General features: G+C 43.0%; 1 protein-coding gene across 8 annotated transcripts in view; it reads right to left on the reverse strand.

Annotated features, from left to right (window-relative positions):
* The window catches only part of LOC116988735, an 88361-nt gene that overhangs the window by 1589 nt on the left and 60359 nt on the right, over window positions 1-26413 (reverse strand). For 4 of the 8 annotated variants that reach the window (XM_033045593.1, XM_033045590.1, XM_033045592.1 and 1 more), the window contains 9 exons: window positions 23976-24129; window positions 20994-21075; window positions 20044-20121; window positions 19325-19415; window positions 14547-14639; window positions 10076-10104; window positions 8535-8617; window positions 5568-5678; window positions 3847-3935 (listed from right to left, as the gene is read on the reverse strand). In XM_033045593.1, coding sequence (XP_032901484.1) covers window positions 3847-3935; window positions 5568-5678; window positions 8535-8617; window positions 10076-10104; window positions 14547-14639; window positions 19325-19415; window positions 20044-20121; window positions 20994-21075; window positions 23976-24129 — 810 coding nt within the window. Of the gene's footprint in view, window positions 1-3017; window positions 3030-3846; window positions 3936-5567; window positions 5679-8534; window positions 8618-10075; window positions 10105-14546; window positions 14640-19324; window positions 19416-20043; window positions 20122-20993; window positions 21076-23975; window positions 24130-26413 lie in introns of those variants that run through there. The other 4 variants (XR_004416053.1, XM_033045594.1, XM_033045596.1 and 1 more) reach the window with 4 other exon arrangements.

The raw sequence follows: 26413 nt of genomic DNA on the forward strand, positions 1-26413 counted from the left end.
ACATGACAATTTCATTCCTTGGTAGATACAAAATGCTGGAGTAACTCAGTGGGACAGGCAGCATCTCTGGAGAGAAAGAATGGGTGACGTTTTGGGTTGAGACCCTTCTTCAGACTGATGTCAGGAGTGGGCGGGACAGTGGTAAAATATAGTCGGAGACAGCAAGACTGGTAGACTGGGAAGGGGATGGAGAGAGAGGGAAAGCAAGGCTACTTGAAGTTAGAGAAGTTAGTGTTCATACTCAAGTAAAATATGAGGTGCTGGGCCTTACTCTGACAATAGAGGAGGCCCAGGACAGAAAGGTCAGTGTGGGAATGGGAGGGAGAGTTAAAGTGTTGTTTAATTCCTTTACTCAGTGAGCTGACTGATGAAGGCAAGCATGCCACACACCACCTTCCCAACATTTTGATCTTTGTTGCCACTTTCAGGAAATTATGTACTATTGTTCATATCTTTGTTCTATAACATTCTCCAGGGCCCTGCCAATTATTAATAATAATAATAATATACATATTATTATAATAATACATTTTATTTATGGGCGCCTTTCAAGAGTCTCAAGGACACCTTACAAAAATTTAGCAAGTAGAGGAAAAACATGTAAGCGGAATGAAATAAATAGTACAGACATGACTAGTACACAAATTAAAGACAGAATTCAATTCAAAACACAATATGAGGCAATTCAAGCACAGATGAAAAGGGAGGGGGACGTGGGGCTAAGGATAGGGGAGGGAGTTCCAGAGCCTGGGAGCTGCCCTGGAGAAGGCTCTGTCCCCAAAACTGCGGAGGTTGGACTTGTGGATGGAGAGGAGACCGGCTGATGTGGATCTGAGGGACTGTGAGGGTTGGTAGGGAGAGAGGAGATCAGTGAGATATGGGGGGGGGGGGGGGGGGGGGGGGGGCAGATGGTGGAGGGCTCTGTAGGTGAGGATCAGGATTTTGTAGGTGATCCGGTGGGAGATGGGATTGTGCAAATCTACCCTGGTTTAATTTATCGAAATGCAACGTCTCAATTATTTGAGGCCGAGTACGTGGGCTGCATGCGGCTGGGGAAATCACGGCTATGCTTGGCCAGGCCAACCCTGCAACACCACCAGGACAACAGACCTTCATGGTCAGACCAAGATCCCTGCACTTACAACCACTGGGACTTGGAAATGGTGCCAAACTGGTGACTATACTGTCTGAGTGCACTACTGCTATACACTTGTACTGTATCTTAGATGCTTATCTAATATGTATCTAAGTGCTTATGTATAGCGATACTTGTACTAAACTATACAAAAATAAATTTCACTGTACCTCGGTACATGTGACAAAGTACCATACCATAAATTGCATCTGCCATTCCGTGGCCTACTTCCTCAGTTCATTGAGATCATGTTGTAATCTTGGATAACCTTCACTGTCCACTACACCAATTTTGGTGCCATCTGCAAACTTACTAACCATGTTAATAGCATTATCTAGAATATTAATATAGGTGACAAATGACAATGGACCCAGTTGGCTAGCCCAGGCTTTGCTAAGTTCCAGGTAAATAAACTATGTCTACCATTCTGCTCTCGTCAATCCTCTTAAAAATTCATGACACTTGATTTCCCATGGACAACGCTATGCTGACCATCCCTGATTGAGATCCCTTGCCTTTCCAAATGCAGGTACTTATTTATATCCTTATAGGTAAACCCCTCTTCTGCACCAAAGCCTTCCCATCTTCCTGTTATGGGGCAACCAGAACTGTGCAGTCTACTCCAAATGCAGCCTAAGCAAAGCTTTACAAAGCTGCAACATGACTTCCTAACTCTATACTCAATGCTCTGACTGATAAAGGCAAGCATACCAAGTCTTCATAACCACTCTATCCACTTGTGTTGCCTCTTTCAGGGAGACTTGGACTTGAACATCAAGATCCCTCTATGGATCAATGGTGTTCTGGGTTTTGCCTTTACCTGTACATCTTCCCCTACATTCGACGTCCAAAATGCAACACCTCATGCTTCATCGGTCAGTGCACTGAATACATGAGTTTGGACATCACGTTATAGCTGGATAAAATAGTGAGATATGGGGGGGGGGGGGCAGATGGTGGAGGGCTCTGGAGTTTTGCACGCAGTTCTGGTTGCCACACTAGGATGAAGTGATTAAGCTAGAGAGGGTTCTGAATAGATTCACAGGGGTTTTGCCTGGACTGGGGGATTTGAGTTCCTTATTGGAGAGATTGGGAACTCCTCTGATGGGAAGGAGGTTGAGGTGTGACACGATAGAGGTATATAAAATAATGAAAAGCGGGGAGAGAGTACATAGCCAAATTAGAGGGCATTGGTTACGGTGAGAGAGAGAAGATTTAAAGTGGAACTGGGAGTTAAACGTATCATACAAAGAGTACGAGCCATACAGCATGGAAACAGGATCTCATTATAGTCTTGGTGCAAACATGGACAAAAGAGCTGAGTGAGTAACTGCTCAGGATATCAAGGTAACATTTAACTAGTCGTGGCATAAAGAGCTCGGGTAAATCTGAAGTCATGACATCAAGGCAAGGCCAATCGAATGCCTGGAGTCATAACTTGTGTTCTTCAGAGAAATGTGCTAAGCCTAACCATCTGTAGCTGCTTCACTCCTCAATCATAAAGGGCCTGTCCCACGAGCATGCGACTCCATGCGGCAAGCGCGACCTAAAGGGCCGGTCCCACCAGCATGCGCCTGCATGCGCGACCAAACCAGAAGCGGGAGCCGCGCGGAGGTCGAGTGAGTGACACGGCGTCGAGGAGGCTGCGGGCCGGCAGGCCGTTGCCGCGCGGAATTTTTGAACATGGTCAGTTTTTCGGGGCCCCGCACGATGTCGGTACCAGCTCCGCACAACTCCATACGGCTCCGGCGATCGAAGTGGGACCGGCCCCGCGAGGCCGTACGGCTCAAGCGACCACGTTAGGTCACGCTTGCCGCATGGAGTCGCATGCTCGTGGGACAGGCCCTTAAGGGGTTGTTCACTGTTGTTGCATAACGCTGAATTCCATTTGCAACTCAACAAATTAAGCAATGATAAATGTCAGAAAGTATTCAAACACAGGCTGATGAGTGGCAAGGAACATTTGTGCTGGGCAATTTCCAGGTAAAGCGAGAATGTAACCATTTCTCCTTATTGCTCAAGAATGTATTTATTGCCAACAACAGAAACCCAATCCTAGAATTCTCCACCGATTAGCATTTTCCACGGTGGTTCATCATTCTTGCACATTACCGCCTCTCAATGGTAGTTAAGGACAGAAAATAAATGGTACCCTTGTCAGCAATGTCCATCTCTCAATATATGAAATAAACACGGTGGCGCAGCAGTAGAGTTGCTGCCTTACAGTGCCGGAGAACCGGATTCGATCCTGACTACGGCCGCTGTCTGTATGGAGTTTGTATATATTCTCTCCGTGGGTGTTCCCCGGGAGCTCCGGTTTCCCCTCACATCCCAAAGACGTACAGGTGTGTCGGTCAATTGGCTCAGGTGAAGATTGTAAATTATTCCTAGTGTATGGGATAGTGCTAGTATGGGATCGGTGGTCGGCACGGACTTGATGGGTGGAAGGGCCTGTTTCCACGCTGTATCTAAACTAAACTAATTCCTCCCATTAATTAAAATTACACATATTCTACAACTTTCAATCACCTTCAAAATTCCTTCAACCTCTATAAATTCATGTATTCCCAATTAAAAGTAATATATTCTAAATATTAGGGCCACATCAACAACCCTTCACATAACCTGTAATTTTCATTTCTGATCATAAATCTATCTTGTGTATCTGGCTCAGTAGTACGATAGAATGAACAACACACATCAATTGCTACCTCTGCATTTCTGACATCTTGTTGATATGTTTGAAGTTGTTCCTGTGTTGTCTTGTTCAACAAAGTTTGCTCTCCAAAACCATTTGCAACTACAGAAATAATGTAAATCATATTAGCTTTGTATAACATAGGTAAAGAACATATCAAACTCTAGGCTTGAAACATCAAACCAGGCCACCTCACACATTTTAAGTCTTAAAAATATGGAATAGTATTTGTTGTTACTCTACCTATAAATTGATCACTAAATGTGTGTTAAGTTTAGCGCAAAAGACAGAGAGATATAGCATGGAAAGAGGCCCTTCAACCCACCTAGTCCATGTCAAACTAGTTCACACTAGTTCTGTGTTATCCTATCTTTTCATCCATTCCTTACACACTCGGGGCAATTTACAGAAGCCAGTTAACCTACGAACTTGCATATCTTTGAGATGTGGGAGGAAACCGGAGCACCCGGAGGAAACCCACAGTCACAGGGAAACATGCAGACTCCGCAGAGACAGAAACCGAGATCAGGATCAAACGCTGGCCCTGTGAGACTGAAGTTGTGCCACTGTGTTGCCTGTAAATGGGCCCTGAATTGTCGTAGAAATAGGAAGTTATTAAATGAAATAATAAAATAGGAAATGGGATTTTTCAGTCTTAACTCCCTATTTTCCCCAGTTGTCTTCTGTGATGCAAATTAAAATATTAAGCACGGATTTTACGTTTACAATTCATGATTACATAATCAATAGCAACTGATCTCTTAATCCATTGGACTTTGGGCTGACAGTATTTTTCTGGCAAGGTTCGAAGGCTCGAACAAGTGAAGGCTCGAACAAGTGAAGCTTGACTGTAATTGGAGGCTGGAATCTATAATGGAGGTGAAAGTTGAAGGGATGGTGTGGAGTGGGAACTTGGGGAATAGTTAATGTGAAGTGTTTGATTTACATGGAGTCTTTATAGTGAAGGAGCTGTGTAGCATTTTGAGGAATGATTGGAGGCGGAGAAGACGTCATTTGGGGGCGAGCAGTGGTTTTAATAACATTATGGTTAAAACAGTTCAGCTCGTGGCAGTGTTTCTGTGGACTATTTATTTGCAATGTGGGTACCTTCGCCTGCTACCGCAGGAGATGCAACACCTGTCCAAATATCTACTCCATCGATTCTGTCCAGGAACTCTAACAGTCCTTTCAGGTGAGGCAGAAGTTCACTTGCAACTCCTCCAACACTTTTACCTAGTCCGTCGTGTCAAACACTTTAACTTGTCTCCCTAGTCCCACGCTGACCTTTCTATCCTGGGGCTCCTCCATTGTCAGAGTGAGGCTCAGCGCAAATTGGAGGAACAGCACCTCATTTTTCGCTTGGGTAGCTTACAACCCAGGGATATGAATATTGATTTATCTAACCCCTTCATCCCCTCTCCGTCCCTCCCTCCCCCTAATTGTTGTACTAGTTTCACTGTCATCCTGTTGCATTTCACTGTGTGTATAACTCGTTATCACCTCCCCCACAGCTAACTATGTACCATTAAGGGCTCCACCTTTCCTTGATCATCGTTCCTTTTTGCATACCTTTCATTCATTTGTTCTATGTACCTTTTCATCATTTTCCTTTCCCCTGACTCTCAGTCTGAAGAAGGGTCTCGATCCGAAACGTCACCTATTCCTCCAGAGATTCTGCCTGAGCCGATGAGTAAACCACCATTTGTAGTTCCCTCTTACAAATAATATACTCACTTGAATTAGTGGTGTGCATCAGATAATGTAGAATGTCCAGAGTGACATGGCCTCCTTTGCCTGTAGGTTGATGTTGATTCATAGTCAAGATGGGCGTTGTGATCTTTAAATCTGATTAAACAAAGATAGTAATAATATTTGGCGGCGAAGTTTGCCCATTAAAACTTCTTCTGATTAAAATGAGTGAACACTTTTCTCCTGCCAGTTTTTGGACGTCCCTCAGGAACGATTTATTGGCTAAGGAGAAGAGCAGCACCAAATTATCAGAATAATGAGAATAAGTTAAATACATTTTGGTTGGTATATCATAAATTAAAAAAATCATCCAGCAAAATGCAGTTGCTGGAAATCTAAAATAAAAACGGAAACTTTTGGAAACATTTTACATATATGGAACATACTGCCAGAGGACATGGTGGCATTGTGTACAATGACTTCATTTGAGAGGCATTGAGGCAGCAATTTACATAGGCAAGGCATAGAAAGGTACAATCTTAGTATTGACAAATTGGATTCATATAGATGTGCAAAATGGTCAACATTGACATGGTGTGGCAAAGTGCATAGGAAGGAACTGCAGATGCTGGTTTATACCAAAGAGAGACACAAAATGCTGGAGTGACTCAGTGGGTCAGGCAGCATCTTTGGAGAAAAGGCGTAGGTGGTGTTTTGGGTCAGAACCCTTCTTCAGAGGGTCGGAAGAAGAGGTCCAACCTGAAAGTTCACCTATTCCTTTTCTCCAGAAATTCTGCCTGACCCGCTGAGTTACTCCAGTATTTTGTGCCTGTTTGTATGTTGTACAGCCCCATAACTCTAAGATACCCAGTAGGTCTGGTGGAAGGAGAAGAAATTATTGTTTCACTTCCAATCTTCACCAGATCAAGGGGTCCAAAACTGAAACGTTACCAAAACTAGAACATAAGTTTAGGATGGGGCAAGAGATTTAGAGGGGATCTGAAAAAACACAGGGACCTAAAAGTACAAAAACATGGTTGTCTGAAAGCAGTCTTGTAGTCTACAGCGGGGCGAGGAAGGCTTTTGTCATGCTGGCATTCATCAGTGAGATAATTAAATATAGAAGTTGGATCATTGCAGTGCATTAGTACAAGATGTTGGTGAGGTTACACTTGGAGGGTGTGATAAGTTTAGGTTATTCTCGATAGGAAAGTTGACATTAAGTTTGCAGAGAGCACACAGAGGGTAGTGGGTATATGAAACGAGCCAACAAGGGACGTACTAAACAACATGTAGAAGGCATTTAGACAGGTACATCAAAAGGAAATGTTTAGAGGGATTACGGGCCAAACACGGACAGGTGGGATTAGTGTAGATAGGACACATTGGGTGGCATGGGCAAAGTTGGGCCGAAGGCCTGTTGCCGTGTTGCGCAAATCTATGGTTCTAAAAGATTCACAAAAATGTTGCCAGGAATCGAGGGACTGAGTTACAGGGAGTGGTTGTGTATAGGTTAGGATTTTATTTCTCGGAGTGTAGGAGGCAGAGGGGCGATCTTACAGAGTTGTATAATATCATTAGCGGAATAGATAGGGTGAATGCACATATTAATTTCCCCAGGATTGCGATTAACAACGAGAGGGATGAGGGCCAAGATTCAAGAGATTCAAGAGAGTTTATTGTCATGTGTCCCTGATAAGACAATGAAATTCTTGCTTTGCTTCAGCACAACTGAACATAGTAGGCATGACTACAGAACAGATCAGTGTGTCCATATACCATTATATAAATATATACACACATGAATAAATAAACTGATAAAGTGCAAATAACAGATAATGGGCTAAGTTTAATAGCCTGAGGGCTGTGGGGAAGTAGCTATTCCTGAACCTGGTCGTTGCAGTTTTCAGGCTCCTGTACCTTCTACCTGAAGGTAGTGGGGAGATGAGTGTGTGGCCAGGATGGTGTGGGTCCTGATGATACTGCCAGCCTTTTTCAGGCAGCGACTGTGATAGATCCCCTCAATGGAAGGGAGGTCAGAGCCGATGATGGACTGGGCAGTGTTTACTACTTTTTGTAGTCTTTTCCTCTCCAGGGCGCTCAAGTTGTCGAACCAAGCCACGATGCAACCGGTCAGCATGCTCTCTACCTGTAGATATTAGAGAGAGTCCTCCTTGACAAACCAACTTTCCATAATCTTCTCAGGAAGTAGAGGCGCTGATGTGCTTTCTTAATAATTGCATCAGTGTTCTCGGACCAGGAAAGATCTTCAGAGATGTGCACGCCCAGGAATTTGAATCTCTTGATCCTTTCAACCATCGACCCGTTGATATAAACGGGGCTGTGGGTCCCCATCCTACTCCTTCCAAAGTCCACAATCAGTTCCTTGGTTTTGCTGGTGTTGAGGGCCAGGTTATTGTGCTGGCACCATATGGATAATCGCTCGATCTCTCTTCGCGGCAAAATTGAATTAGCTTAGATTGTCCTGCTTGGCATGGACAAGTTGGCCAAAGGGCCTGTTTCCATGCTGGATGACTATGACTGCAATTGTCCGAGGCCTACCTTCAAGTAGATGTTTCCACTTGCTTTTTGCCAAGTTTTTTTACTTTATGGTATTCAAATTGGACATCCCCCAATTCATTCCTTAATTTATAGGCCATCTTTAACTACCTTGAAACTTACTGAGTCATGATGAGTATTTCCAAACTGCTTTCCAAATGGTGCTTTAATCGTTTTACCAGCTATGTTCCCTGAGATAATGCTCAGTCTTGCCCTTTTACCTGTAGCACTAAGATGGACAATACATTCTACTCCTTCTATGCCTTTCATATCAAAGCGATCCCAGTCAAGGTTGGGCAATTTGAACTCTGCACTACTATAACACTATAACTCTGACATCCACTCTGTTCTTTATCATCAGCATTTAATAGTGCATTTCAGGTGAAAGGTTTATTTGTCATCTTGCACGTAGTTCTGTTTTGTGTTTCTGGGAAAGAGTGCCACGTATATTACCTTCTGGAGGGACAGATTGTCCAGGCTTCCTGATTCCACTGCTACGCGTTGATTCTAATGATGCTGGTGGGGGTGGTATAAAGCTAAAAGAAGTGTAAGAATAAATCAGGACATCTAAATCTAAAGTTTATATCCATATATTTTTTTTAAATTTGGCTGATCATGATGCAGTGTATCGGCAGTTTGATTTCCTCCTCACATTTGACCTCCAAAGTACAAGACATCAAACTTGCTTGGATTGAAGTCCATCTGCCATTTATCCGCTCATTTCCGTAGCTGATCTATATCCCGCTGTATACTTTGACAGCCTTCCTCACAGTTCGCAACACCATTTCCACTTTGCAAACAAATCCACTTTTACGTCCAGGTAATTTATATACATCTCAAACAGCAGATGTCCCTCTCTCTCAATAGCACAGATCCCTGCAGAACTCCACTGGTCACAGACCTCCAGCCTGTATATTGATGTTCCACCACTACCCACTGTCTTCTATCAGTGAACCCGAATCCTTACGACCAAGTCATTATTAATACAGTGCATCTTAATCTTCATGATTAGCCTACCATTTGGGACTTTATCAAATGCTTTACTAAAATCCATGTAGACAACATCTGTACCCTCATTGATCCCCTTCATCACCTCCTCAAAACCTCGATCAAGACACGACCAGCCATGCACAAATCTCTGCTGTCTGTCCCTAATTAACCCAATCTCTTTCAAATGGGAAGAATCCTCTCCAATAAGTTTCATTGTCACTGATGTGAGGCTCACGTGTGTATAATTCCCTGGATTCTCTCTGTTTCCATTCTTAAATAAAGGAACACCATTAACAACTCTCCAGTCATCGTTACTGTGCCAATTCTAATGGAGTTATGATCACTGCAATCAATTTTGTACCACTAAACTAAGTTTAGCTGGGCACCATGTATTTCATTCAGAGGGTGGTGGGTATATGGAACGACCTGCCAGGTTGTTGCGCCAGGAACTATAATAACATTCAAAAGACAGGGCACAAAGTGCAGAAGTATCTCAGTGGGTTAGGCAGCATCTTTTCAGTTCGGGACCCTTCTTCAGACTGATTGTAGAAGGCGGGGTAAGAAAGCTGGAGAAGAGGAGAGGCTGAACAAAGCCTGGCTGGTAATAGGTTGATACAGGTGAGGAGAGTTGTTTTTGTGCCACAGGAGCTGTGGGACAAAGGCATTGAAGAATTGCAAATTGTGAAGCCAGAGGAAGGAATGTGGGTGGCGGGAAGAAATTGGTGTGTCTAGGTGGGACACGGAGTTGGGGGTGGTTAAAGGTGGGAGAAAGAGAAAGGGGATGTTGTTAGAGGTTGCCTAAAATTGGAGAAATCAATATTCATACCATTGGGTTGTAAGCTACCCAAACAGAATATGAGGTGCTGTTCCTCCAGTTTGGATGTGACCTCACTCTAGCAATGGAACATTAGATCAGGAGGTTGGGAACAATATATTCAGAGGGGACAGGATCAAAAGTATTTTTTCAAGAAATAAAGAGTAAGTAATGATGTTGATCCTCCTACCTAGTCAGAGAGTAAGCATCAGTGGAAAACTAAAGAGAAAGAAAAAAGTTTTGTATAAGCAAAGCATTCAGATTATAAATTATAAATCATATATTGGCCCAACTCGTTCACGTTGACCAAGATGCCCCATCTACACTAGTCTCACTGCCTGCGTTTGGCCCATATCCCTCTAAACCTCTGCCATCCATGCACCTGTCCAAGCGTCTTTTAAATGTAATATAGTACCTTCCACAACCACCTCTGGCACCTTGTTCCAATTGGAATTAGTATAGACAGGTATTTGATGATTGGCATGGACATGGTGGGCCGCGGTGCTTGTTTCCGTGTTGCGTGACTATGAACCTCTGGAATTCTTTATGCCGGTGTCATGAGTGCTTTATCATTTTGTATATTCAAGGTTTAGATAGAATTTTGGAATGCAGTGTAATCAGTGGAATTATGACATTTGTGAATCATGTGAATAGGATCATTGGTCCATATGACCATCAGCCACCCATCTACAGTAATCTTATACTCATCCTATTTTCTTTTTGTAGTGGTAGAGTTGCTACCTTACAGCGCTTGCAGCACCCGAGACCTGGGTTAGATCCCGACTACGGGTGTTGCCTGTACGGCGTTTGTACATTCTACCCACGACCACGTGGGTTTTCTCAGAGATCTTTGGTTTCCTCCCATACTCCAAAGACGTACAGGTTTGTATGTTAATTGGCTGGTATACATGTAAATTGTCTCTAGTGTGTATGTAGGATAGTGTTAATGTGCGGGGATCGCTTGTCGGTGCAGACCCGGTGGGCCGAAGGGCCTATTTCCGTGCTGTATCTCTAAACTAAACTAAAAAACAAAACACTTCCACTATCACATGCTCCTGTCACTTACCTACAGCAGGGGCAATTACAATAGTCAGTTAGAGTCATGGATACAGTGTGGAAACAGGCCCTTCGGCCCAACTCGCCCACACCGGCAATAATGTCCCAGCTACACTAGACCCACTTGCCTGTGCTTGGTCCATATCCCTTCAAACCTGTCCTATCCATGTATCAGTCTAATTGTTTCTTAAACATTGGGATAGTCCCAACCTCAACTACCTCCTCTGGCAGCTTGTTCCATGCACCCACCACCCTTTGTGTGAAAATGTTACCTCAGGTTCCTATTAAATCTTTTCCCCTTCACCTTGAACATATGTCCTCGGGTCCACAATTCCCCTATTCTAGGCAAAAGACTGTGCATCCACCCGATCTATTCCTCTCATGATTTTGTATACCTCTATAAGATCTCCCCTCATCCTCCTGCGCTCCATGGAATAGAGACCCAGCCTACTTAACCTCTCCATATAGCTCACACTCTCTAGACCTGGCAACATCCTCGTAAATCTTTTCTGAACCATTTCAAGCTTGACAATATATTTCCTATAACATGGTGCCCAGAACTGAACACAATATTCTAAATGCGGTCTCACCAATGTCATACAACTGCAACATGACCTCCCAACTTCTATACTCAATACTCTGACTGATGAAGGTCAAAGTGCCAAAAGCCTTTTTGGCACCTTATCTACCTGCAACTCGACGTTCAAGGAACCATGCACCTGTACTCCTAGATCCCTCTGCTCTACAACACTACTCAGAGGCCTGCCATTTACTGTGTAGGTCCTGCCCGTGTTCGACGTCCCAAAATGCAACAACTCACACTTTTCTGTATTAAATTCCATCAACCATTTCTCCGCCCACCTGGCCAATCGATCCAGATCCGGCTGCAATCTTTCACAACCTTCTTCACTATCTGCAAAACCACTCTCTTTTGTATCATCAGCAAACTTGCTAATCTTGCCCTGTATGTTCTCATCCAAATCATTGATGTAGATGACAAACAATAAGGGCCCAGCACCGAACCCTGAGGCACACCACTAGTCACAGGCCTCCAGTCTCAGAAGCAACCTTCCACCATCATGGAGCCAATATGTTATCCATTCAGCTATCTCTCCTTGGATCCCATGAGATCTAACGTTCCAGAGCAGCCTACCATGCAGAACCTTGTCAAATGCCTTACTGAAGTCCATGTACACAGCATCTACAGCTCTGCCCTCATCAACCTTTTTGGTCACATCTTCAAAAAAATTAATCAGATTTGTGAGACACGACCTCCCACATACAAAACCATGCTGACTATACCTAATCAGCCCTTGCCCATCCAAATGCATGTATACCCCTCAGAATACTCTCTAGTAGCTTACCAACTACAGATGTTAAGCTCACCGGCCTATAGTTCCCGGAATTATCCCTGCAGCCCTTCTTGAAAAGTGGCGCAACATTTGCCACACTCCAGTCTTCCGGCACTTTTCCTGTATTTAAGGATGACTCGTAAATTTCAACCAGGGCTCCCGCAATTTCCTCTCTAGTTTCCCGCAATTTCCTCAAATATATCTGATCAGGCCCTGGAGATTTATCTACCTTAAAAACTCGACAGTTCCTTCAGTACTTCTTCGACGATAACCCTGACTCTTTTGGGATTGTACTTAATGCTACCCGCCAGAGCTATCTCCTGGCCCCTTTTTGCCCTTCTGATTTCCTTTTTTAGTTTACTCCTTAGTTCCCAAAACCCTTCCAGGGATGCACGATCCCAGCTGCCTATACCTGTCCCATGCATCTTTCTTGTTTTTGACTAACGTCTCAATTTCCCTCGTCAGCCAAGCTTCCTGACGTTTGCCTGCTTTGCCCTTCACTCTAATGGGGACGTGCACATCCTGAGCTTTCTTCAGTACACTTTTAAAAACATCCCACTTGGCCGATGTTCCTTTCCCCTCAAATAACCTGCTCCAGTCAACTTGAGTGAGACCTTCTCTCATCCCCTCAAAGTTGGCCAAAGTTCAGCATTTTAACAGATGGATCCTCTCCGTCCCTATTCATAACTATCTTAAACCTAATCGAACTGTGGTCATTGGTCCCAAAAGGCTCCTCCACACACACTTCATTAACTTGCTTTTCCCAATTTCCCAATATTAGATCCAGTGTTGGTCTCTCACGTGTGGGGGCCTCCAGATACTGGTTAAGAAAACTCTCCTGAACACCTTTGAGGAATTGCACCCCAAGATCACTCTGTACTTCAGAGGTAAAGAAGGCATATAGTACATTTGTCTTCATTGGTTGAGTATAAGAATCAGGAAGTTATGTTCCAACTTCATAGGACTGTGGATAGACACAAAATGCTGGAGTAACACAGGGGTCAGGCAGCATCTCTGGAGAAAATGGATAGGTAATGTTTCTGGTCCCGTAGTGTCACCTTTCCATTTTCTCCAGAGATGCTGCCTGACCCGCTGAGTTGCTCCAGCATTTTGTATCTATCTTTGGTATTAACCAGCATCTGCAGTTCCTTTTTATTTTATTGGACTTTGATTAGGTTGCATTTGGAGTACTCTGTGTTGTTCTGGTCACCCCGTTTCAGGGAGGATGTGGAAGCTACGGAGAAGGCGCAAAAGAGGTTTATCACAATGCTCCCTGGGTTAGAGGGTATGAACTATAAGGAGAAGTTGGACAAACGGAGACTGTTTTCTCTGGAGCGTCGGAGGCTAAGGAAGACCTGATAGAAATGTATAAAATTATGAGGCATAGATAGGGTATATAATCCAAACTTTTTACCAGGGTGGAAGTGTCAAAGATTAAAGGGCATAGATTTAAGGTGAGAGGGACAAAGTCTAAAGGAGGTGAATGGGGCAATCTTCTTTAACACTGAGATAGGTGGGTGCCTGGAACACGCCGCCAGGGCTGGTGGCGGATGCAGATACGACCGTAGCATTTAAGCGGCTTTTAGATACCCACATGGATATGTAGGGAATGGAGGGATGTGGATCATGTGCAGAATAGATAACTTTAACGGCATCATATTCAGCATGGACATTGTGGGCTGAAGGGCCTGCTCATGCGCTGTATTATTCCATGCTCTATGATAGGGCTAGTCCAAAAGTTGATAGGATCGACAAACATTTGGAAAGGCAAGGACTGATAGTGGAAAGTCAGCATAACTTTGTCCATGGGAAATCATGTCACATGAATTTGATTGAATTTTTTGAAAAGGTAACCAAGAAGATTCATGAGGACAATGTGGACGTTGTCATCATTATATCAGCAAAGCCTTTAACAAGATTTCTACTCTTCCCTAGCTATCTTGCTTCTAATAAATCATCTTGTTCTCCTTAATCTTGCTTGCCAATGTCACTTTTAAAATACAATTAGACAAGGACTTGAATAGGCAAGGTATAGAAGGACCCAAATCAAAAATGAGCAAATGGGATTATATAAGATCCGCAAAAAGGTCTGATGAGCTGAAGTGCTGCTCTAAATAGAGAGCAATAATAGGGCAACAATAATAAGGCCCTTTAGTACAGTCCTGCATATTGCCATTTTGGTTCATATTTTTTGGTATAGTATATTCCAAGCCCCATCTGCATCAAAGGATCTACTATTTAGCTTTCCATTACCTGTCTTTGTTGCATCACGTGCCTCATTTCAACTTGTAACTGATTGACTTGTTCTTCTGCTTTTCTTTGCATCTCATATTGAAGGTGCCGTTCCTGTATGAAAATAAAGTAGATGAGAACTGTACTGTTCATCAATCATTCCTCAATTATTCATTGAACTAATAACGCCAAGGATTAGTTTGGATGATTTTCTTATGGTAACATGGATTGTTTGCTGGTGAATGTCTTCATGTTTATAATGTAGGGGTGTATATTGGCTGGATTTGGTGGCTTTGAAATATTTACATGGCTTGCTTACGGGGATAGAGTGTAGCCCAGCTTATTAATGACGCAAAACCAGGTGAGAAGGTTGATTGTGAGGAGGATTAAAAAAGTCCGAAAATAAATAGGTTAGTGAATGGGCAAGTAGATGGTAGCCGAAGTATGAAATAAATCCACTTTGATGGAAAGACTGGAAAAGCAAAATATTTTAATATGATTAAGTAACTGCATGCATTCAGAAGGATATGGGTATCCCTCTGCACAAATTACAGCAGCTTCATGTATTGGAATAGCATTTAGTTGGGAAGTCAAATTGTATATTAGCCTTTCATGCAGGGAATAATGCATTAGCCGTAAGGAAGTCTTGCTACAATTATATGGGCCTTTTGGATCATCATACCAGGATCTTATTGGTTTTGGTTTCTTTGTCTATGGAAAAAGACCTTGCCTTAGAGGCGTGATTCTAGGGATGAGAGACCAGTTCTTTGAGGATAAATTGAGCAGAATTAGGCCTATTTTTTTAGTCGCTTCGAAGAATAAGATTAAAACATAATATTTCAGGAGGGCTTGATAAATGCTGAGAGTTTAGAAACTGGGGCTTCATTATAGATTTGGACTTTCTTGCTCCTGCGAGCTGTGGATGCTCAATTATTGAGCACGTTTAAAAATTAAATTGATTTTGTTTTTCATTAGGAGAATTATGGGAAAATGGAAGGGTAGGAATGTGAAAATGACAGAGAAGAGTAGCCATGCAATCAAGGGTGCACTCATATTTCTTAAGTTCATATGCTTAGTAATTTTCATGTTCAAATCAAACGTGTTTATAAATATAGCAAATCCTTAGCATGATTATTATTTTTTAAATGGTGGTGCAGCGGTAGAGTTGCTGCCTAACAGCGCCAAAGAGCCAGGTTTGATCCTGACTATGGGTGCTGTCTGTATCTATCCATTCCCCATATACTTATCTCAAATCCTCTTAAACGCCATTATCGTATCAGCCTCCACCACCACCCCTGGCAACTCGTTCCCACTGAGAAGCGCGGAGGGGTATGGATTTGTGCGCAGTATCGCGCGGCACTCCGAAATTTTGTACTGAACGAAATCTTCGTGCACCAACGGCCTGTCGTGTAACTGATGGCCAAAGTGGGACAGGCTCAAGACCATGGCGCGACGCAACGTCTCACCTTCAACAGCAGCAGAAGCAGACAAACGATCGCCGAGCTCGGCCTGGGGCTCACGGCCATTGCGGTCCGGATCCGCCACCACTTCTACTCCCAGAGCGGGGCCAAGAAAAATGAAGATGGACACAAAATGCAGGAGTAACTCAGCGGGACCGGCAGCATCTCTGGAGAGAAGAAATGGATGATGTTTCGGGTCAAGACCCTTCTTTCAGACTGAAGAAGAGTCTCGACCCCAAACATCACCCATTCCTTCTCTCCAGAGACGCTGCCGGTCCCGCTGAGTTACTCCAGCTTTTTGTGTCCATCTTCAAATGACATCACGCGCTCCAGACGGCTGTGCGCATGCATGACGTCGCGCCTCAACGCGACCACGAGGTCGCATAATTAGCGTGCCAAGGACACGTAAGTGGGACAGGGGCTTAATTGCATATGGGCAATTGATCTATATCCTGCTGTATCCTTTAACAACCTTCCTGAGTGTCCACAAATTCATCAATGTTGTAGTCATCTGCCATCTTACTATCCAACCCATCCACATAAATGTCCAAGTGATTTATGTCCTAGCAAAGATCCCTGCAGAACACCACTAATCACAGACCTCCAGCCAGAATAACAAACACCCTTCTACCACTACCCTCTGCTTTCTATGGGTAAGCCAGGTGCGTGTAAAAAAGAGATGCTGCAGGATAATGGTGATATATTACACAAAGCTCCACCTGAAACAATTTAATTTAGCTTAACTTAGAGATATAGCGCAGACCAGGCGAGTCTGTGCCGACCAGCATTCCCTGCACACTTAGCCTATTCTACACACTTGGGACAATTTACAATCAAACCAAGCCAATTAGCCTACAAACCTGTATGTCTTTGGATTGTGGGAGGAAACCCGAGATTCCCAAAGAAAAACCCACGCAGGTCAGGGGGAGAACGTACAAACTCGAGAGAAACTTTGTGTTGAAACAGCCTTTCATGACTGTTTTCTGCTCCTAATCTGTCAGTTTCGGCATTAGGAAAGTCAATAGTTCCATTGCTGAAAGTCTCCTATTTAGAACTATCAATCTTTATTAAACCTGATGCTACTGACACAGCTGTGAGCACCAACAAGACAAGGCAGGGTTGTGGTTGAGGGGGAGGTGGCAGGTTCCGGGTGTAACTGAAAGAGTGGGGATTTGGGCCTCTCTTTAACAGCTATCTAATGATCAAACGCATGAGAAACAAGCTTAAAGAGCTTAGAGCAAGGCTGCTGTTTCAACGGACGTTCAGGGGCAACCGACTAGAGGATAGACCATCCTAGACTGGGTATTGTGTAATGAGGAAGAATTAGTTAGCAATCTTGTTGTGCAAAGTCCCTTGGGCAACAGTGACCATAATATGGTGGAATTCTATATTAGGATGGAGAGTGACACTGTTAATTCGGAGACCAGGGTCCTGAACTTAAAGTAAAGAGACTATGAACGTATGAGATGGGAATTGGCTAAGATAGACCGGTAAATTGTACTTAAAGGGTTGACGGTGGAAATTCAATGGCAAAGATTGAAAGACCACATGGATGAACTCCAAAAATTGGTCATCCCTGTCTGGCGAAAAAATAAAACGTGCAAGGCGGCTCAACCGTAGCTGACGAGGGAAATCAAGTAGAGTGTTAAATCCAAGGAAGTGGCATATAAATTGGCCAGAGGAAGCAACAAACCGGAGGACTGGGAGAAATTTGGAACTCAGAGGACAAAGGGGTTAATTAAGAAGGGGAAAAATGAGCATGAAAAAGAGCTTGCGGGGAATATAAAAACTGACTCTAAAAGTTTATTTAGGTATGTAAAAAGAAAAAAAATTATGAAGACAAATGTAGGTCCCTTACAATCAGAGACAGGTGAATTTATAATGGATAACAAGGAAGTGGCAGAACAGTTAAACAAGTACTTTGGTGCTGTCTTCGCTAAGGAAGACACAAACAATCTCCCAGAAATACTAGGGGACCGAGGATCTAGTGGGAGGGAGGAACTGAAGGGAATTTACATTAGTCATGAAATGGTGTTAAGTAAACTTTTGGGACTGACGGCAGATAAATCCCCAGGTGCTGATGGTCCGCATCCCAGAGTACTCAAGGAGGTGGCCCTAGAAATTGTGGATGCATTGGTGATCATTTCCCAATGTTCTCTCAAATCTGGATCAATTCCTGTGGACTGGAGGGTAGCCAATGTAACTCTGCTTTTTAAGAGAGGGGGAGAGAAAACAGGGAATTATAGACCAGCTAGCCTTACATCGGTAGTGGGGAAGATGTTGGAGTCGATAATTAAAGATGTTATAGCAGCGCATTTGGAAAGCAGTGACAGGATCAGTCAAAGTCAGCATGGATTTATGAAGGGGAAATCATGCTTGACTAATCTTCTGGAATTTTTTGAGGATATAACAAGTAGAATGAATAAGTGGATGGGGTGTATCTGGACTTTCAAAAAGCCTTTGACAAGGTCCCACACAGGAGATTAGTGTGCAAAATTAGAGCACATGGTCTTGGGGGTAGGGTATTGACCTGGATAGAGAACTAGCTGGCAGACAGGAAGCAAAGAGTAGGAATTAACGGGTCCTTTTCAGAATGGCAGTCAGTGACTAGTGGGGTGCTGCAAGGCTTGGTGCTGGGACCCGAAACATCACCCATTCCTTCTCTCCAGAGATGCTGCCTGAGTTACTCCAGCATTTTGTGTCTACCCCCAGTTACTTCGTTCTATCCTGTCCATCTTCACGGTACGTTGCATTGTGAAGGCAGGAAGTCTCATCAAGGATCCCCAGCACCCTGGCCATTCCTTTTTCTTCCTTCTACCTTCTGGGAGTTCATACAGAAGCTTGAAAATTCAAACATCCAAACTTTAAAACAACTTCTTCCCCATTGCTCTTGGCTCCTGAATCAATCACTTCAAACACCCCATTCCCAGAGGGGCAGCCACATAATCTTACTTAACTTTCCCTCATTAGGTTATTCACTTGTACTTTCATTTTTTTTTCACTCCCTCAGATTGCACTACATCTTGCACATGCTGCTGTTTTGTACTTATTGTTCTATTTATTGTTGCATCTAGCATTGCTGTACATATTTTATTTACTCATGTGAACAAGGAATGACAATAAATTAATCTGATATGATCTATCTGCTACATTCCCTATTAATATTAGTTTGGTTTTCCGGTAACTTTTCTAATGACATTAATATTAGAACATATATAGAACTGGAAGATCTAACACAAAGATTTACAAAGCGCATGTAATGAAAATCTTTGCCCATGATGAAATTTGAAGAAAACTCTCAAACTATGGACAGATATTGTGCGTTCCATCTTTGCGTACCTGGCGAAGTTTTTCTTCAAATGAAATCTTCTGTTCTTGATTAATTCTCTGACTCTCCTCCAGGAGACTTTGAAGCTTCTTTTCTTTTGTACTGTAGCAACATTTGATTGGTTATTAGTTTCCATGCTTTTACTTCAAGGATTGCCAGATTTTTCAAAAGGTGTATTTTTAGGAGGGTTGTTGGTAAATGTTTCACAAGCAATCTGTGGGTCACTTCTTTCGGACGTGGGACAATTAGATGATGTGCTAACCTCAATGGGACTTTTGGATTAATAGTTATCTTCTTAAGTGTCCCCGCCTACATTCTTTCTTTATCCCACCCCCTCCCGATATCAGTCTGAAGAAGGGTTTCGACCCAAAACGTCGGCAATTCCTTCTCTCCGTAGATGCTGCCTCACCCGCTGAGTTTCTCCAGCATTTTGTGTCTACCATCGATTTTACCAGCATCTGCAATTCTTTCTTAAACATTTAAACCAACCATTTCCCTTCAAGGATGCCCAGGCATGTCAATTGATTTTATGCCTGTTTATTAAAAGAGTTTTATGGACCTACTTTTCCTGACCACTGCACACATGAAAAATGTCTGCTTGAGTCATTCATCTAAGTTCAAGTCAATTGCCTAAAATGGGTATGGGGCTCTTATAGAAATAAGAGGCCTCCAATCTGCATAGTTTTCTCTGGGAGAATGGACCCTATTAAAACAAGGCACACAATCTTACCTTTGTTCTTCATCCTCTCTTAGCTTTGTCAGCTTTGCCTCCTTCAAGCACTGCATGTGCTGAGCATCTCGTTGCTCCCTATCGAAGGCAAACGGGGTTCAATGAAAGTACACTGGTTTTCTATCTTTTATTTCATTACATTTTGATTAAAAATTGCGATGGCTGGAACCGAGAGATTTCATACATTCATTATGCTTGGTTTATCTTACAGCAATAAATAATAATGGATATCTCTCCTTCTAGCTAAACTCTCTATTCCAGACAATTTCCTAATGAACCTCTCTGTGCCCTCTCCAAGGTCTCCATATCTTTTCTGTAATGGGACGACCAGAACTACGCATAATACTCCAAACGTGACCCAACAAAGTTTTATAGTTGCAACACGGCTTTCTGATTTTATGATCAATGATTTTTATTCTCAACGCCCCGATCAATGAATGCCTTATGCCACCTTTATGAACATCTGACACCTTTCTCCCATTACTTCATCTCTCTGTCTCCATCTCAGGAGATAAACAATCTGATATTTACTACAAACCCATGGACTCCAACACAAACCTACACTACACCTTGTCCTACCCTGTCTCTTGTAAGGATGCAGCCCCTTTCTCTCAGTTTCTCCATCTCTTCACATCTGTTCTTGAGGTGAGGCCTTTCACACCAGAATACCAGGCATCGAGATGCCCTCCATTTACAGGGAATGCCCCCCCCCCCCCCCACCCACTACGGTTGTCCGTGATCTCACCCACTTCCTCCATTTTCACACCTGCTCTCACTCCAACTCCCAGACAGACTAGACATAGAATTCCCCTAATCCTCACCGTTCATTTTATCAGTCCCTGCATCCAGCACATCATCATCTTCATTCCACCAGCTACAATAGGCTCCCACCACTAGCCACACCTCCTGCACCGCTGATCTGACGGTATGTACATATGTTGTATCATTACCTGGCTTGTTGCCTCTCTTTTGGTTGGGATCGATATGGCAAATGATTTCTGAAGAGATGAGTCCATGCAGGTAGAACTTTTTCTGAAAAGAAATTCAAAGTACAATTTATAAAAACCTGCTTGAATTACAGCTGGTATAAAATGCTGTTTATTTACCAACAAAATGGTAAATGCAGCTTCGTACTATTCCTTGCAGTTCATAAAAATGTATAAATATAAAACAATTATGGCAGAGAAGGAGACCATTTGGGCTAATGTGTCCTTATTGATTAACAATGTAGATGAATGTAATTTGTCATAACTTGACAGGTTGTGGTCCTTTGTACTAGGCCAGGTGGTGAAGGTTTATGAATCCACTACCCCTTGAGGCAGGAAACTGCAGACCCCCAAATCTGGTTGAATAGATACTTTTTTCCAACTTCTCTCTAAATACTTTAAACAGCATTCCTTTATATGGTTATACAGAGCAAGTGTACTGTTCTTTGAATATTGTTCTTTTATTATATCAATCTGCTATCTTCATGACAACTATCCATAGAACATTGAAGAATACAGACAAATACAGGCCCTTCGGCCCATAATGTCTGTGTTGACCATGATGCCCATCAAAACTGAACCCATCTATGAATTGGTTGATCCCTATATTCCCTGCCTGTTTATGTGTCTGTAAATACTTCATAAACATTGCTAATGTACCTGCTTCTACCACCTCCCTTTGGCAGTGTGCTCTTGGCATCTACCACCATCTCTTTAAAAACTCTCCTGATATTTAACATTAAATGGTATTGATGTGCTATTAATGTTATTGACATATGATTTTTACACACACATCGATACTATTACTAAAACTCTCATCTTGACCACTTCCGGTCTGCGTTGTAATTATGGGACCCGCTACCCATAATTTTCTTCATCGGTTGGAGTGTTGAGTATAAACGTCCAGAAGGAACGTTGCAGCTGTATAAAACTTTGTTGAGACCACATCTGGAGATTCACAAGGAAATTGACTGATTAGCAAGTGTTAGCTAGGAGAAGAGTCATAGTCATACAGCACGGAAACATCCTATTTGGTTCAACATCCATACTGACCAAGATGCCCCATTTAAGCCATTTGCCGGCATTTCAAAGGTTTCAAAGGTCTTTTATTGTCATGTGTACCAATTTAGCTACAGTAATCTGCGAATTACCATACTGCCATACTAAAACAAAAAGCAACTAGACACACAACTACGTAAAATTTAACATAAACATCCACCACAGCGGATTCCCCACGTTTCTCACTTTGATGGAAGGCAATAAAGTCCAACCTTCTTCCTCTTTATTCTCCCGCGGTCGGGGCAGTCGAGCCATCCGTCGGGGCGATCGAAGCACCCGCAGCCGGTGATCGAAGCCCCCGCATCGGGGAGATCGAAGCTCCCGCGATCAGGGCGGTCGAAGCTCCTGCGGCTTGTAGTTCCCGAAGTCGGTCTCTAATCAGAGATCGCGAGCTCCACGATGTTAAAGTCCGCAGGCTCCTGCGGTTGGAGCTCCCGAAGTCGGTCTCCAGCAGAGGCTGCCAACTCCTCAATGTTAGGCCGCAGTGCGGACGGAGGTACGATATGGAAAAAAATCGCAACTCCGTCGAGGTAAGAGATTAAAAGAAGTTTCCCCCAACCCCACCCCCCATATAAAACAAGATAAAGAATACTAAAAACATACATTTAACACAGAGTATTAAAACAACAAAGAAGGAAGGGACAGACAGACTGTCTACATCTCTCTAACCCTTCCCTATCCATGTACCTGTCTATGTGGATTTTAAATGCTGTTATTTAACAGGCTCAACTACCTCCTCTGGCAGCTCGGTTCTGTCCGCAAGTCAATGACTGTTCATCTAAACTGTTCTGTATTTTTGCTTACAATATTCTGTTGTGCTGCAGCAAGCAAGAATTTCATTGTCCTTTCTGGGACACATGACAATAAACTCTCTTGTGCTGACTCTCTTGACTTGACTTGATGTTTAGATGCTTGTCGATATTTGTTACACTGTTGTGGTTGGAATTGCAAAATGAGTGACAGCAAACAATGAATCCAATGGTAATAATAATAATAATACATTTTATTTAATGGGCGCCTTTCAGACATCTCAAGGACACCTTACATAGATTAATAGGAATAAAAACATATAATCAGAATAAAATAAGTAATAAAGACATCACAGAGAAACAAATTAAAAACAGAATTCAATCCAAAAACAGAAAATCAAAAACACAATGGTACATAGAAACATAGAAATTAGGTGCAGGAGTAGGCCATTCGGCCCTTCGAGCCTGCACCGCCATTCAATATGATCATGGCTGATCATCCAACTCAGTATCCCGTACCTGCCTTCTCTCCATACCCTCTGATCCCCTTAGCCACAAGGGCCACATCTAACTCCCTCTTAAATATAGCCAATGAACTGGCCTCGACTACCCTCTGTGGCAGGGAGTTCCAGAGATTCACCACTCTCTGTGTGAAAAAAGTTCTTCTCATCTCGGTTTTAAAGGATTTCCCCCTTATCCTTAAGCTGTGACCCCTTGTCCTGGACTTCCCCAACATCGGGAGCAATCTTCCTGCATCTAGCCTGTCCAACCCCTTAAGAATTTTGTAAGTTTCTATAAGATCCCCTCTCAATCTCCTAAATTCTAGAGAGTATAAACCAAGTCTATCCAGTCTTTCTTCATAAGACAGTCCTGACATCCCAGGAATCAGTCTGGTGAACCTTCTCTGTACACCCCAAAGTTGACACAATATCATAGAGGGAGAATTTTAGGTTCGAATAAACAAACTCATTACATTCAGGCTTATCATCAGAACTCCTCTGGAGATGTACCCCAGTCTAAAAAGTTTAGCAACTCTACACCAATCCAATAATTCTTCATAACTTAATAAAAACAAATTTCTTTGCCGTTTGAAGGGGCAATTGGCATGTGAAAATGATCAGGATCCATGAGAACTCACCTTGGTCTGAGTCCAGTGCCATAAATACATCAGTGTTCTGCTTGGTTAAACTTTTGTAGAGGTTTGAGTAGAAATGCTCTTTGATCACTTTCTGAAACTGTAAACTTGTCAATTCAGCAGCGTGTGATCTTAGAACTGCATCCACATCACCTGGCTTGAGAGGAATTAATTGATGATTGATAGTGAATTTAAGTGTGCAGCATTTAAAACAAACAATCCCAAGCATTACAAGAAATCTACCAACAACCTTTGCAGAGCCATGGAAGATGCCAAGAAGGAATTCAGGACCAATCTGGAGTCCATAGGGGTTGACAAGGATACTTGTGGCAAGGCTAACACATTATAACAGGCTACAAAGAGAAATCAGGTAGAATCACTGGCCACAATGGCTCCCTACCCGATGAACTCAAAAGATTCTACACCCGCTTTGTACAGAAGGGCAGACAAAGGATGACACATACCCAACCAGTCTCGGTGCACCTGCACCAACGGTTACTGTGGCAGATGTAGGATTGGCCTTCCTGAGAGTGAAGTAGCGCGCCTTAATGACTACCGTCGAATAGCTCTGCATCAACCATCATGGGCAGCACGATGGTGCAGCAGTAGAGTTGCTGCCTTACAGCGCCAGAGACCCAGGGTTGATCCTGGTGCTTGTCTGTACTGAGTTTATACGTTCTCCCCGTGACCTGCATGGGTTTTCTCTGGGATCTCCATTTTCCTCCCACACTCCAAAGACGTGCAGGTTTGTAGGTTCATTGGCTTTGTTATAATTGTAAATTTCTCTAGTGTGTGTCGAATAGTGTAAGTGTACGGGGATTGCAGGTTGGCGTGGACTCGGTGGACCGAAGCGCCTGGTTCTGTGCTTTTTCTTTAAACAAAACTAAAAGAAGTATTTTGAGAGACTACTGATGGCACACATTACCTCTAGCCTCCCTGCCAGCCTTGATCCACTGTAGTTTGCTTAAAGTCACAATAGATCCACGGCAGTCGCCATCTCCCTGACCCTAAACTCAGGTGTGGAACACTTAGACCACAAGGACACCTACGTTGGACTTCTCTTTATCGATTACCACCGTCAACACCATAATCCCATCCAAATTCATCTCCAAACTCCTGGGCCAACAAATCAGCACTGTGCCACTGGAGCCCCGACTTTCTGACTCACATTAAAGCACACACCACTACACTCAGAAACAGCTTCTTTCCCTGTTTATCAGTCTTCTGAACGGTCCATCTATAAGCTAGGGTACTATCTGATTCACCTCTACCCCAATGAGGACATGAGACCTTGTCTTTGGAACTGATACACTACAATGCTGAGGTCCATATTCTGCACTCCGTATCTTCTCCTTTGCTCTATCTTTTGACACTTGAATTTGACTTGCTTGAATTTATGCAGTGGTATATCTGATTTGTTTGGATAACAAAGCTTTTCAATGCAACAATAATAAAGGTAAACCATGGCCCCTGAACCGCAATCTCTTTCACAAGCCAGCACCCTGATTTCTGCTCCTGCCCATCCAACGATATCAACAAACTGGATTGGAACGTACAAACACATGATTAATACATTTACAGATAACACTCAGGTGGGTGGTATTGTAGAAAGGGAAGATGGTTATTAAAGGTGCAGCAGGACTTGATCAGTTGAACAAGTGAGCAGAGGAATGGTTTGGCTGGAGAAGCGTACGCAGGGTACAACTTTTTCCAAGGGTGGAAAGCAGTTTAAAGGAGATGTGCGGGGCAAGTTTTTTTATACAGAGGATTGTGGGAATCTTGAACACCCTCCCAGGAATGGTGGCGGAGGCTGATACGATTGTGATGTTTAGGAGGCTTTTAGATATAGCATGTCAGGGAATGGAGCGGGTGGATCATATGCAAGCAGATAAGATTAGTTTAGTTTTGCATCATGTTTGGCACAGACCTTTCTATGTTCTATGATATGGATTGTGTGCAGGCTGAGAAGATTAGTTCAACTTGGCATCATGTTTGGCGGGGACACTGTGGACTGAAGGGCCTGTTCCTGTACTGTACTGTTCTATGTTCTATCACAATCACCTGGGCTGAAACATGCTTTAAGTTCCTCTGCCTTACCTCAGAGACTTCCTTACCAGCAATGTATACAAACCTTTTAAAAAATAGATGAATGTACACGCATTAACAATGGTTCATTAGTAAGGTATTGAGGAAGTACTGGGAAACCTGAATTATAACTCTGGCTATAATCAGCATCTACAAATTCATATCAAAGAAATAATTGATTTCCACATCATCTTTCAGAACATTCAGATTATAGATTTGTGGATCTGTCACTACCACATTATAGAAAATAACTTGCAAACAAAAAATAATATTACCATAAAATCCTATGTATATGTGTCACTAGTATACTGGCCACGTCTCCCTTTTTATTTGCTTCTTCCAAATATATCCAGAAA

This window comes from Amblyraja radiata, chromosome 28 (assembly GCF_010909765.2).
Source record: "Amblyraja radiata isolate CabotCenter1 chromosome 28, sAmbRad1.1.pri, whole genome shotgun sequence".
In the NCBI taxonomy this organism is placed as follows: domain Eukaryota; kingdom Metazoa; phylum Chordata; class Chondrichthyes; order Rajiformes; family Rajidae; genus Amblyraja; species Amblyraja radiata.